The sequence below is a fragment of the Martes martes genome, assembly GCF_963455335.1.
Source record: "Martes martes genome assembly, chromosome: 8".
Lineage (NCBI taxonomy): Eukaryota > Metazoa > Chordata > Mammalia > Carnivora > Mustelidae > Martes > Martes martes.
In genome coordinates this window covers 18,080,518-18,095,541 of record NC_137895.1, presented here as the reverse complement: position 1 = coordinate 18,095,541, position 15,024 = coordinate 18,080,518, and the positions used below count along the sequence as shown (strand labels likewise).

General features: G+C 45.3%; 1 protein-coding gene across 1 annotated transcript in view; it reads left to right on the top strand.

The window, feature by feature from the left end:
• Positions 1-15,024, top strand: part of STAB2 (stabilin 2) — a gene marked incomplete at its 5' end in the record, with an annotated part of 166,400 nt that overhangs the window by 126,325 nt on the left and 25,051 nt on the right. The window contains 11 exons of the mRNA XM_080811181.1: positions 413-460; positions 1,827-1,910; positions 3,168-3,314; positions 4,052-4,192; positions 4,895-4,954; positions 6,387-6,563; positions 7,896-7,985; positions 10,284-10,430; positions 11,742-11,798; positions 12,969-13,095; positions 14,638-14,787. Coding sequence (XP_080667307.1) covers positions 413-460; positions 1,827-1,910; positions 3,168-3,314; positions 4,052-4,192; positions 4,895-4,954; positions 6,387-6,563; positions 7,896-7,985; positions 10,284-10,430; positions 11,742-11,798; positions 12,969-13,095; positions 14,638-14,787 — 1,228 coding nt within the window. The remainder of the gene's footprint in view (positions 1-412; positions 461-1,826; positions 1,911-3,167; positions 3,315-4,051; positions 4,193-4,894; positions 4,955-6,386; positions 6,564-7,895; positions 7,986-10,283; positions 10,431-11,741; positions 11,799-12,968; positions 13,096-14,637; positions 14,788-15,024) is intronic.

The following is a 15,024-nucleotide window of genomic DNA, read 5'->3' as shown; positions in this document are numbered from 1 at the left end:
CGTTCTGTTATTTGGTTTAAAGAGGGACTAGAGCATTTCTGGCTAATCAAATATTCTTGTTAATGGAGAAATGAAATCTGCCATAAACCCATAACTGCTTTTTTTTTTTTTTAAGACTTGAACTTTTAAAAATGTTCCTATAGCTCAGCTGCTTCTGAAAATAGCTGGAACTTTCTTTGATAAATCAGACGGTGACTCCAGAGAGGTTTGAGAACTCACAGCATGTCCCTGTGGTCGTTCTGAACATCAGTGCAAGCCTGTAGATGGGGGATGAAAAGGCCCATCAGGGCAGCTTCCCAATTGAAAGTATAGTAGAGACTCGACCTCAGAGCAATTGACCTGTGACAACCCGGGATGGTTCTTGCATATAATCCCAGACATGAAGTGGCCCTGCACTGTCTTTGTTTTCCAGGAGCTTCCCAGGAACCCAAAAACATCCCAGTACTTCTTCCAGTTGCTGGTAAGAGCATGTGTGTCTGTCTCTAACTGTAGGATGTTGACTCCAGCCAGATACGGGGAAACTGTAGCATCTAGAGCTGGTGAAGGGAGAAGAAAGTCTGGGGATGTGGATTTCTGAGATAGGGTCCCTGCTGGTCATTTGTGGACTTCTCAGCCCTCAGTGGGCAGCTGGGGTAGAATCAACACCCCCCTGGCCCATTCGATACACAAGAATGCAGTGTGTGCAAAAACTGTCATCACACCAGTGGAAGAAGGAAGCATTACTGGGGCAATCAGCGAACTCTTTTGGTGAAAATATTAAGTTAGATCTCTGTGCACATCATACATCAGAATAAGTTCCAGATATATTGAAAAACGAGAAATAAAAATCCAAATGAAGAAAATCATAAAACCCAGAAGAAAATATGAGTAGCCATGAGACCTTAGGATTGGCAAGGAGACGATTAGAAAAGCCAAGTCATTCATCTTATTACTTACATTTTATTATTATGTAATAATAATAATAACATATTAAGCATAATATAGTAAATTATTATAAATTATTTATATAATAAATTATACTATATATACTATTCATATAATAAATTATACTATATATTTATGTTATATTTATATATATTTATCTATTATGTTTATATAAAAATAAAATATATAAACAAAAATAAAATATATAAACATAATATATAACATTTCTATTATATTATTATTATTTGTATTATTGTATTTATATACTAAATTATAAATAATATAAAATAATATAATAAAGTAATATATTAATCTAATAATAATAATAAATTATATAAAATATTTGTACATAGAAAGACACTAGAAAAGAATACCTAAAAATAATGGATGACTTCTAGGCAATGGGATTATGGGTGATTATTTCCTTCTTTATGCCAGATTTTCAAGTCTTTAATACAATAAGCATTTATTATTTTTATAACTGTGTAAAAATAAACACTATTTCAGTGACAAAGAATGAGAGTGAATTTGGGGTACCTGGCTGGCTCAGTCGGTTAAGCATCTGACTCTTGATTTCAGCTCAAGTCTCAGGGCTGTGAGATGGAACCCCACATCAGGCTCTGCCCTCCACGAGGAGTCTGCTTGAGATTTGCTCTCTCCCTTTCACTCTGCCCTTCCCCTCCCCCACTCACATGCTCTTTCTCTCTAAATAAATTAATCAATTAAAAAAATTTTTTAAAAAAGAATCTGAGTGACTTTGAATCTGAGAATAAGACGCAGATCACCCAATTCGGTTTTCCCTCCACTCTGCCACCATCAACTCTCTCTGCTATTTGTCAGAAGCACACCCCTCCATATTCATGTTAAGTCGGTGACATGCGGTCCTGCCTTCCTTCCCACAGGAGCACTCTGTGCGAGACCTGAGTGGTCCAGGCCCCTTCACCGTCTTTGCACCTTTATCTACAGCCTTTGATGAGGAACCTCAGGTAAGCATGAAGCTCTCGGCAAGCCCAAGAGGTTTAGGACTGGAACCCAGTCCCTGGGTGTCACCCTGGAACCAACACTGGAGACATTTCTGGGCAGGAGATTTAGGATTGATTAGAGCTGATCAGCAATGGAATGGGGTGCCTCTCAGCATAGGGACCCCTACAAAGGGACAGAATTTAAGTGGATTTGGGGTACAATGACCAGAGGTCCGCTAAAAAACATTCCTGAATAGGGAAGGAGGTTGGAAAAGATCAACAATTCTTAAATGATCCAAACCTTCCATGGACCCTCCCCCCAAAAAATAATAATAATAATGCTGGGTGAAAGGAATTTAAACGTCTTTTTTCTTGCAGACCTTATCAGAGACTTTACTGTTCTAACATTCACTGGGACTCTTCATACTGGATTATCCATTAACATATAAAAATGTAGCAAACATTTATTGAGTGTCCCAGACACTGTTTCTAGTACATGGCCTAGATTAATTCATTAAGTGTTCACAACAACCCTGTCAGTTGGGTGCTATTACCCCATTTTACAGTCCACGACATTGGCAGAAGTAACTTTCCCAAAGCCATATGACTAGCAAGTAATGGAGCAAGGACTCAATCATAACTCCAGAGCCTACATCCTTCACTATGCACACTGCCTCTCTATGCATATATTTCAGACGCCAGTAAAGCAGAGGTACAAAAGTACTTTCTGAAAGATGTTGACATTTGATAGTTTTTCTCTAAAAAGCATCAAAAAAGAGATCATGAAACAATGAGAACCTTGTGGACCTTTTATTATTTTTTATGCCTTTTATTTAATGGTTAATATTGTTGGTGTTTTGATTTACACATGGAAAAGTATCATGATTTTTCCATACTAAAGGTTTCAATTTGGCCCAAGTACCTCTCCAAGGAGGGCAGGTGCTATGAAGCATTTCCCAGCATTTTTCACAAGAAAAGTCTTTTTTCAAGTAGTGTCTCACAGAACTTAGGGTCCCTGCCACAGGTGTTGTGAAACACATGTGGGCCTGGGGAACTCCAAGCTCCCTTCCACACTGAGAATCTATGTTGGAAGCAGGAAAGAAATGAGGGCTGCTTTCTCCCTCTTGTCTGAACAGCCTGTACCCTGTAACCCTGACCACCAGCCAGCCCTGACTGCCTCCTTCCCAGTCTGGGTGGGGAGAGTGGCCCCGGGGAGGGCCTGGAGGAGGGGACAGCAAAGGCTCCTGGCTCTGGCTGGAATGCCCCCATCTTCTGTTACAGATTAAAGACTGGGACAAACAGGGTTTCATGCCCCAGGTTCTTCGCTATCATGTGATTGCCTGCCACCAGCTGCTTCTAGAAAACCTGAAGTTGATCCCAAATGCAACTTCTCTCCAAGGGGAGTCCATTGTCATCTCCGTCTCTCAGGTAAGAGAGGCCACCCACCAGGTGGACATCAGGAAGATGCCCATCTTTCTTAGGGCTTCTCTCTTCTCTTCTTTACAGTAATGATAGTAATAACAACTAACACATGTTGAGTGATTTCTATATGCCAGTTTCCCAATTCTATATGCAAATTTCCCAATTTACAAATTAGGAAACCAAACTCAGAGAAGTTAAGTAACCTGTCCAAGGTCACACAGCAAGTAAATATTCGAGCTAGAACTGAAACTCAGAGATGCAAGCGGTCATCAGAACTGCTTTTGGTCAGGAGCAGAACAGGGATGAAAAACTTTTGACCAGAGCTGGCCGTGCCAGTCCCCTCGCTCCCCAGAGAAACAAATGGTGACTGCAGAATCCATTGCTGAGAGAGACCAGTGTGTGGTGGAGGCAGGAGGTGGTATAGAGGACACATGTTAAAAAGGAAACAATCACAATCTACTCGTTATTTCATGTTTGAGAATCACAGTGAAATGACCATTGTGGTTGGTTAACTGCTATTAGCTTTTGTAGGTGAGATTACAGGGTTGCCTCCGCTTTCTTTTTATAATCGTAATGAATAAATGGGCTCAAAGAACATAGACTCTCAGGTTTTGCTCACAGCTCTACTTAAACATTCACTTTCACAACGATTTAGCATGTTAATAAAGCATTCGGAAAGAAGTAATTTTGTGTCTGTTTCTCTTTGTGCTCATTCCTTTTTTTCTTTTTTTGGTTAATTTCAGGACACAGTATATATAAATAATAAGGCTAAGATCATATCCAGTGATATCATCAATACCAATGGAATCATCCACATCATAGACAGATTGCTGTCTCCCCAAAACTTGCTTATCACCCCCAAAGATGCGTCTGGAAGGATTGTGGTGGGTGAACTCATTATCATATCCTCAGCACATGGTAACTCATAATAATCATAATTTATTATAATAATTCTGATTTTAAGGTATCATTTTGAGACATTTTCATTTTGCTGCTTCAATCTCAAGCTACTATTATTAAAAGCCTAGTGAATATTATTCTAGTAAGAAGTAAATAGATAAACATCTAATTTAAATAGATAAATTGGTTTTATAAGTTTTTCTTTAGTTTCCACAAGAACAGCTTGTCTTACATAGACTTGGAGAAATTACATAAATGGATGAGACACTTGATAGGTAGAAAGATAGATAGATATGGGGCTCCTGGGTGGCTCAGTCAGTCAAGCCTACGACTCTTGATTTTGGCTCAGGTCATGATCTCAGGGTCATGGGATCGAGCCAGGGCTCCACTGGGCTCTGTGCTCAGTGGGGCCTCTGCTTGAGGATTCTCTCTCTCTCCCTCTGACCCTCCCCCTGCTCAGGAGGAGGCTGTAGCCGCAAGGCAATCTGGGAAAATGAAGTGCATAGCCCCACAGCCTCTGTAATGCAGAAAGGCACAGTACATCAGAGCTGGAGTGCGTACTGATGAGCCAATCCCCAGTACCTGCTGCATTATTTTACCCTCGTTCTATTTGCTTGAGCTTTTGTTAAAGTACTTTGTGAACTGTATGAAGGAAAGTGTCATTGCTATTCTTACTATCTTTGCAGCAAAATCTTACAACAGTAGCAACAAACCATGGCTACACCAAATTCAGCAACCTACTACAGGTAAAGACCTAGGGGATAACCTGCCTAAGGAGTTTGGTTTTTTGGAGGTTTTTGTTTTGTTCTGTTTTGTTTTGTTTGAGGGTTTTTTTGTTGTTGTTATTGTTGCTGTTGTTGTTATTGTTTTGTTTTGTCATTTGGTGTTTTATTTGGGGCACTAGCCAACTGCTTTAGGATCTGTGTCGGAAAGTCCTGATTTTCCACAGAGCAAAGTCATAGCATTCCCACTCCATTCCCCAGATAGAGTAGGGTTTGTTTGGCTATACACTGTACATTGGCTGAAATAGAAACTGAAGTATTTGAGGCCGGAGCAAGGAAAAGGAATTAGGATGTGCCGGTCCCCGAAATAGGTGCTTCACATCTGGAATTATGACCTCCATTAAAAAGATGGGCAAACCAAGGTGCAGATATGGAAAATCAACACCTGTGGCATAAGCAGAAATTGGGCTTAAAACTGTATCTTTCTGACTTCAAACACTTTTCCCACAAATGGAACAGAGAAACTTCTTGTTCAGATAAAGATTTCAGAAGAGACTCGGGGAGAGACAGGGTCCTCCAAGGTCCCCTCTCCTCCACCTGCCCTGGAAGTCCCAAGAGGGTTCTGAGAACCCAGCCCCCACCCCACCTTCGCCACCGCTGTGGTACAGTCTACAAACCTCTGCATAGTCCAGCAATTTCCAAAATGGTCTGGGGCTCACTCTCTGGAGAACTTTTCAGAAATGGAGATTTCTAGGTGCTCAAAATGAGACTCTCCAGGGAGGTTACAAACAGGTATCTTTGCCGGCTCACCTAGCCCCAAAACCTTATAGTCACCCTCACAACCTGAGCATCTCACCTGGTTGAACACAGGCTTTGTAGCAAGTTAGCAAACCTCTCTGGGGCTCGACAGAAGGGAATAATAAAGCTACTTCATAGGGCTGTTGGAAAAATTACAAGGACTAATGTATATGATGTACCCAGGTTGTAGAAGGTTCTCAAAATGATTCCTTTCCATTCATTGGACAATTTCTTTTTTGAGTCCATGTAAGCTAAAAATCTTATAAATACATAGGAGTATCTCAGTATTGTGTAAGTTTCCGTTTTTTAAGTGAAATATGGGGAAAATGCTAAGGAGGTCTTCCAGAAATTAAAGTATTTGGGCAATATTAACAACAAAAAAAAATCTTTGTTAAGGATTCTTTTTCTATTCATTAAAGCCCAGAATTTGACTGTTTTGTCAAATAAGAAAATAAGGGTCAGGATGGTTGAGGTGTGATAGGCCTCTAGTTTCAGGCTGTCACCCCTGAACCAGCTGAAGACCCAATAAGTCGCCAGGGCAGGCATGAAAGGAAAGTCCCCAACCCCCGCCCCGGGGGGCTTTGGGTCTTAGAAAGATGCTGTGCCTTGCCCCCTGGCTGGGCTTTGCTATGCACACGTCCAACTCCCTGTGTTTCAGGATGTGGGCTTGCTGGGCGTCATCACTGACCCTATCCACACTCCGGTCACTCTCTTCTGGCCCAGCGACCGAGCCTTGCAAGCCCTACCCCCCGAACAACAGGATTTCCTATTTAACCAAGACAACAAGGACAAGCTGAAGGAGTATTTGAAGTTCCACGTGATCCGAGATTCCAAGGTATTTCGTTTGCATACAGACGGGGTCCATCCCAGGAATGATCAGTGTGTCTCCACCTCTGTGGTGCAAAGGAGACCTGTGCAGCCCCTGGCCCACTCTGTCCTCTGACTGGCCATGGTTAATGGACCCCCGCAGTGTGCCAGCCCTGCCCCGTTTCCCCAACTGACCCATATTTTTTTTTTCGTAACGTTAACCAGTACCCAGGAGCCTCATTCCTCTGCTGCGCTGCAGACTGGCTTTCCTCTTCCCCAGGTCACATGGCAAAAAGGCTGTTGGCAACAGTTCCAAGTGTGTCTAGGTGGGCTCATTCCCCTCCATTTCCAAAATTTCCAGGCAAAGGGCTGCTTCAGCCAAATGCAGTCAGTGGTTCACTCCTGAACGGACCTACTGTGAGGGAAGCAAGATCTTACAGGCACATGGCAGCTGTTGCTGAAATCCTGTCACTTTGTGTTCTCAGCTAGAAGCTGTGTCTCTCCAGGAGTGAGTCTGTCTCGGCCCAGAAGGCCAAGGGCCCTAACTTAGGGTAATTCACAGGACCTGTGTTAGTGTCTCAGAGCTGCATAATAAATACCCACAAACTGGGTGGCTCGAAACAACAGAAATGTATGCCCTCAGAGGTCAGGTGGCTGGGAAGTCTGAAATCAAGATGCTGACAAGGTTGTTCTTTCTGGAGGCTCAGACGGAGAACATGTTCCACGTCTCTCCCCTAGCTCTTGGCGGTTTCTGGAAAATCTTGACATTCCTTGGCTTGTCAGTGCATCCCTCCAGTCCCTGCCTCTCTCATGACATGGCCGTCCTCTCCCTGTGCATTTCTCGATCTGCACATGTCACTCTCTTTTTCTCTCTTCTTCTATGGATACCAGTCATATCGGACCGAGGGCCCACCCGACTTCGGGGTGACCTCCATCTTAGCTAATTACCTCTGCAATGACCTTACTTCCAGGTAAAGTCACATTCAGAGGTAACGGGGGCCAGGACATCAATAAAACTTTTCAGGGGTCACAGTTTAACCCATAACCACGCCCTGCACCCTTTCCCCAAACCACTGATCCTGTCATTGGCTTCATACAACCAGCACAGCCTCTGCTGCAGCTGCCCAGAACAGAGGGGGTACGGAAGGGCGAATGGGACTGACCCAGCTGGAGAAGACGTTCCCTACAGAAAGAATTTCCTACTTCCTCGAGAGCCCGTGATGAGTCTTCCTTTTGGTTACGTCTGCGGTCATTTTAAAGCTGGAAAAACTCCTGTCTGGATTTGCTCTGTTGGCAAAGCTCCTTCAGGTGCTCTGCAGCCCAAATTTGGTGTATTAACGTGCCACCATCGCTCCTACAGATCTTAGCTGTGGATCTCCCCAGGGCCACTCCCTGGAAGACCCTGCAAGGCTCAGAGCTGGGAGTGACGTGCGGAGCTGGCAGTGACATCGTGAGTATACACAACAGCCCCCAACCACTGTCCCCTCATGGGAAGATTCATTTTTCCCTCCTGTGACAGCAAGAAAGACAGAGGGTGTTAGGGAGCCCCCCTGCCTTTACACTTGCCAGGAGCAGCTCTGGGTTGTGTTGTTTTGTTTTGTTTTGTTTTGTTTTTGGAGCATTTATTTTGCAGTGTGAGACACTCCGCTGAAGCAGGAACGCATACTGTCAATCCTTTGCTTCCTTCCCAGCCCCACTGCAACCGCACCTCTAGCCCCTTGCCAGCAATCAGAGCCAGCTCTAAGGTGAATCTACTGAGATCCTCCAACAGAGGGAATGTTCGCAATTTTCACCTTCCCCCGCTAGTTCCCAAACCATATTGCCTCCCTGGAATGCCATACAATGAATGGGTCTGATGGGATAACAGTAGCTGCATCCTGTATCCTGCATATCACAGACAACCCAAAATGACAGCGACTTAAATGTGTAAGGGCTGTATCTTCTCAAAAGAACTCTGGAGGCAGCCAAGCCAGAGCTAGTATGACGGCTCACTGGGGGAGCATCTTCTGTTTCCTCTACAGCCCGTTTCCAGATTTCCAGCCTCAGAATCTCGTCAAGTTTCAAGAAGACTGCTGGAGCATGCAGCTCCAACCCAGGCCCACTTTCCAGTACAAAAGAGGAAGGTTTCAGGATGCAGCTCCCAGCTGAGCTTCTCCTCTTCAAGGAGCCTTCTTAGAAGTGCCCGATGACATTCTGTTTGTATCTTGTGACCAGCCAGAATCCCTTTGGTGTTTGCAGTAAGGTTGCGTTCAATTTAGAAACTGAATATGAGAAATGTTAGCATCTTCCCATTCCAACTTCTAGAAAGTTTTTCCAATGTACTTACACTCTTGAGACTGGCTGTACTATTTCCATAGATCAAACTGGACACCTATCAAAGAAGTATAATAAAAATGTCCACTGCTCATTCTGGGTGCCAATGTAGCTTCCAGAGCGCTTGGCAATGTATCATTTAGTCTGAGCTTTATAATAACCCTATGCAATGGAATCATTCACCCTAGTGACCTGGTGAAAGCAATCAAACCACAGAGAAGTTCAGTAACTTGCTCACAGTCACACAGCATAGAAGTAGAGGTGGAGGATTTAACCGGTTTTCCAGTGTTGTTGCCACTGAATCACCCTGTGCCCCTCCCATCAATAGATGCTGAGATTAACCTTTTTTTTTTCTAACAGAACTTTTTTTTTTAAGATTTTATTTATTTATTTGACAGACAGAGATCACAAGTAGGCAGAGAAGCAGGCAGAGAAAGGAGGAAGCAGGCTCCCCACTGAGCAGAGAACCTGATGCGGGGCTCGGTCCCAGAGGCTTTAACCCACTGAGCCACCCAGGCACCCTTCTCACAGAACTTTCTAAAAGCATTTTGATTCCTCAGGGGTGCAGATGTATTCAGCAATTTCCTAGTTGGGTGAACCCTAAGGAAGAAAGATCTAGAACTGTTGCAAGCAAAGTGAAATAATGTCTCTAAAGCACGATTTAGATGATGCCTAGTACATGTGAAAAAGGAAGTCACCATCGTCATTATAGAGTTACAGCCCATCACTTGTATATCCTGAAAAAAAAGGTTGTGGCTGGACTTGCCTAGAAGCTAGCACTAAGTCAAAAAAACACACATATATATGTATGTATATACATACATGTATGTATATACATATATGTATGTACATACATGTATGTATATGCATATATGTATGTACATACACATGTGTGTGTGTGTGTGTGTGTGTGTGTGTGTGTATAGCACTCCTGCCCAGGAAGTGGCCACATTACCAAAGTGGATCCTGAGCCACAGCCAGGTCAGGCCTGCTCCAGCCCGTCACCCTTGCTGCCCCTGCTTCTACTTTGGTGGAGGCAGCGTGACAGATGGGCCACGGGCATGGGCTCAGGGGCTGGCAGCCTGGGTAGGCATGCCCAAACCACCGCCCACCGACTCCCTGGCCTCGGGCAAGGTACTGAACCTCTCCTGTCTCTGTCTTCTCATCTGTAAACAGGGACCCTAGTAATAGCTGCTATCCTCTAGGTGTTGTGAGAATTAAAGGAGTTTGCACAGGCCCAGCACACGGCACTTCTCAGCACCTACTACACGCTGGCTGCTTGCTGTATGCATCTAACTTCTATAAGAATATATGTATATAGAGAGAGAGTTCTTTTTGAGTCTTGCAGGTAAGGTGCTGCCACCTTCTATGGAAGAAGAAAAGTCTGAAAAGGATTGACTGTTCTCTCTCTCTCTCTCCCTCCTCTCCCTCGCAGGGTGAGCTCTTCCTGAATGACCAAACATGCAGAATTGTGCAGCGAGAACTCTTGTTTGACCTAGGTGTGGCCTATGGCATTGACTGCCTCCTGATTGATCCCACCCTCGGGGGCCGGTGTGACACTTTCGCCACGTACAATTTTTCGGTCAGTCCCCAAAATAGTACCATAATTGGAGACAGTTGGGGTACAGCCCTCACGACCCAGCATGGACTCGGCCACAAAACCACTCAGGGCTGGTTCTCAGGGAGCCCGGGACCCACGAGATCTGAGGGCCAGATGATGGTGCCCTTCACACTCAGAACCCACAAGCATCTACTTGGCCCCACCCAGGCCTGGCACGTTCCCATTTATCCACCAGCCCACCCGTCCATCCTCTCGCCGTGAAGGAAAGAGTTGCTGGGACTAACTGGGTGCCCATTATCCTGCAACAAGCTATTCCTTTCCAAACCCACCTATCTATTCAGTCATTCACCCATTCATTCAACAAACACTTTTCGCTATTCTGCCGGATGGGACCATATAAAATTACCATATTTGGCAGGATTTGATTACAAAAATGGCAACTTCATAGGGTTTAACCTAGTATTATATGCCACCCAAACTGCCGTTGAGTTACTCATTCATTCATTCGTTTAACAACAGTCAGTGATTGAATGTCCGCCCTGGGCCCTGCTTGTAGGAGGCAATGTCACATTTCACACTCATTCATCTGTCCAGTATCGTGTGTAGGGTACTACCTCGGAGCCAGCCATGTGGCTCCATGCTCATCTTACCCCTAAAGCGTAAACAAATACAAGTTGTTATCAGCTACTCTATGATGTAGATTGGGAAACTGAGTCTCAAAGAGGGGAAGTGGCTCTCACGGCCAAGTCTGTGATTGGTTGGCTTGGGAACCTGCCGACTTGTAGGAATTCAAGAAATACCGCAAGTTCTTGAGACACCAGGCAGCCAGAGTAGGAGATGAAAAAAAAAAGTTGTCCATTCTGCCATAGAAGTTGTGGCCTTCTTAACTTCCAAAGTATATCTGCACACATTTTTGCAGTTAATAGTTTCCATCAGCCGTCCCCTGAAGATAAATAGCAGCAGGAATCATTGTCTCTATCTTGTAGATCAGAAAACTGAGGGTCAAAGAGTGTGACTGGCCAAAAGTATCATGCTGGTTTATAGTGGAAGGGGCACTTGTGTGCACATTTCCCACTGGACCAGATGCCTGAAGGACACTGTATAGCAGGGAACTTTTCACCTCAAACAACAAAAGCCAAGGGGTGGAGGGCGGATCTTCAGAATTCTCCACGGCAAAGTGGCCAGTGTGGTTGCTTTTGCATTCTTAATCACAGCCAGAGTCTTAAAATCAAGATTAAGTTCTTGGTCAGCTCACCAAGGCATTAACCAGGGGTATACTCTTGAGTCGCCCAATATTCTTGACTTTTAAGTATTTCTTCTCTTGCACACTAGGGAGACTGTTGGAGCTGCGCCAATACTCCCAGCTGCCCGAGGTGGAGTAAGCCAAAGGTAATTATGAATGCAGTGATAACGTTGGGAGCGCAGTGTTCGTTCCATTGTCAGACCCCAGTGTTCTGGTGGGTGTGAGTGTGTGTGCATGGGTGTTGTATGGTGGTGTGTTGTCTGCAGGTCGGTTGTATAAATGCAGTCAGCATCATTCCTTTAACAACCAGGCATCCTTAGCCTCGTTGAGCGCAGGCAACCTGTCAACCCAGTACTCACCTTCTAGGAACTGTCTACAAAACTCTTGGGATTGTAGACTTAAAAGGGACTTCAAAGATAATGAGAATTATGCAAATCATAGCTGCATTTTGTTGGCTGCTATCCCTGTCCCTGGCCGTGTGTGGGGGCCCTTTATTTCTGATACATTACCCTCATTATAACTCTCATAGGAAGCTATTATTTCCTCCACTTAGGAAAAAAAATGTATCTCAGAGAAGCTAAGCAGTTAGGCCAAGACCACAGAGCTAGAAAGGAGCAAAGCTAGAATTAGGGCCCAGAAAGCAACCTAAGAGTAATGGTCAAGCCAATGGAATTTGGAGTCCACAGCATTGGGATCCAATTCCAGTGGGTAATCTTTGGCTAATTACAGAATCTATACGGTTTTTCCAACGTAAAATGGAGCTAACAACTATTCTGTGTGTGGCTGTTAGGAAAAGTACATTTTAAAATGTACTTTAAAAGCACTCGTTAAATATTGCTCTTTTACGTACCCCAAAGTCAATTTCCTTCTATTCCAATAGTAAAATCTCTAACAAAATCACCCCTGCCAAACAAAATCGAACTCATGCCTTCCCTACTGATGATTTGGGGACCTTGCCACAGACCCCCCCAACACACCTCTTCACACCCACCTACCCCCCTGCACGATGGAAAGCTATCTCTCCCCCACTCTCCTCGCAAGAGACTGCCCCCTTTGCAAACAGCTCTAAGGGTCAGCAAGTCCTTCCTCTTAAGGCTAAGGAGAACTCCTTCTGTGAACTCTAGCTCTGCCCCCTCCCCCATCCATCTGCCTACCTACACACCTAAAAATTCCTTTTCTTAAAAGGGCCCCCCGGCCACGGAGTCCCACTTGCAATTTGGGCAGTACCCAGGACCCTCCACTGGGGGCGGACTAGAGCCAAAGAGCCCAAGTCCGGGCGGTGGAAGGCGGAGGGTTAGTGCGCTTTCTTCCTTTAGGGCGTGAAGCAGAAGTGTCGATACAACATGTCCTTCAAAGGGTACCTGGAAGGCTGCCGGGAGCAGTGCACCATGGTGATACGGCTCCCCAGGTGCTGCAAGGGCTACTTCGGGCGAGACTGTCAGGGTGAGGGCGCCTCTTACCACCTCGCGATTCTGAAAGGATTGTGCCATCACTGCGCAGTATCTGAAAGTACAGACGCTGTGAAGCGGGTGGGGGAGGGGGCGTCGGAATGCATTGCTCCCAGGAACCCCTCCAAGAAACGATCCACAAGCAATCATTCTAAAGAGTTGCTTAGCTTTCCTTCCACTTTTCCTTGTGTCATATTTTGTTATTTACAGAGTTGAGATTCTCCTGTGCCTCGACTGTCATTGCGTTGTGCTTTTTTGCTCAGCAGGATAGCATCAGACATTTCCCATGGTGCTAGAAACACCGTATTTCATTTCTGATGCTGGTCCAGGATACTGATGAGCACATGAGTTTAAATGCATAGAATTCTACCTTGGCAGGGTGCTGTGCTAATATGAGGTGTGGGGGCCATTGTTTCCTGAAACCCCCCTGTTATGGGATGTATGACATCACCTCCCTCTCTTACCTCACCAGGAAAGGGCTCCTTGCCAAAGGACATTTGGGCCCATCCTGAAATCTTTGTGTATAGATAGAACTTCTGGCCACTCGTAACAAATGCCATGGAACGTCCCATTGACCACACACTGTTTTGATTAAGCACATTTATTGCGTGCTACTTCCCATATATAACAACACATTTAAACCTGGCAACAACCTCTAAGAAACAGATTCTATTTTAATCCCCATTTTACAGATGAGAAAGTTGAGGCAGAGAGAGGATAAGCAGCAGGCCCAAGATCCCACAGAGTGTCCCCAGAAGCTGTGGTTTTAACCACCATGTGTCCTCCATTCACTGTGGTCCAGTTGAGAAAATTCTGGGCTGGGAGTACACATGATCACCCAGTATCCACACTCCATCACTTGAGTGTGCACAAAAATCGGTGTTGTCCCTTAGATTTGCTCAGTGCCTTATGTTTTTCAAAGTGCTCTCAGTTACAGTTACTTTTTTTTAAGATTTTATTTATTTGAAAAAAAAAAGATTTTATTTATTTGAGAGAGAGGGAGCACACACATGAGCAGCGGGGAGGGAGAAAGGGACAGAGTGAAGCAGACTCCCTGATGAGCAGGAAGCCCAGTGAGGGGCTTGATCCCAGGAGCCTGGGATCATGACCTGAGCCCAAGGCAGACACTTAACCAACTGAGCCCTAAGTAATGTATTTGAACCTCAGTCACAGTGTGGTCTCGGTTACCATCATCAGCATCACCCTCTTCTAGAGCTAATAGAACTGAAGATCAAAGAAATTCAGCCCAGATCTGCTCAAATCCAGGCCTCCTCACCCCAAATACAGTACATGGTTCAGCATATTGCTCTGCCACCGTAGAATCCTATCAGATACATTGAAGTTCATACCCCAGAGGCCACTGGCTTGCCCTAAGCATCCGGTGACACTATGTGGGTGTGTCCCCAGGGCCACTGTCTCCCTGGGCTAATGGAGATGAGACCCGCAGCTGAGGGCCCATCAGCCTCACATTACAAAGGTGCTGAGCTTCTCTGGGTCTTGGGAGACTGTTGAGTCACTGTTGTGTCATCTGTTCCAGCCTGCCCGGGAGGAGCGGATGCCCCCTGCAGTAACCGCGGTGTCTGCCTCGATCAGTACTCAGGCATAGGCGAGTGTAGATGCAACACAGGCTTCAATGGGACGGCGTGCGAGCTGTGCCTGCCGGGGAGATTCGGGCCTGACTGTCAGCGTACGTGGCTCCCACTCCCCCTGCTTTAGCCTGTTGTTCAGCCGTGTGCTCCCTGTCCTCGTCCACATCACCTGCCTGACCCAGTAGCATCCTCTTCCCTTCTCTCCCATCCCCCCACCTCCCATCTGTCTGCCTTGACATGCGTTTTCCCTCCCTGGATGTATTCCCAGTTGCCATCCACTGAAAGAGCCCTAGCTCCAGAAGTGAAATTCACATCCCCTGCAGCCATCAAGATAA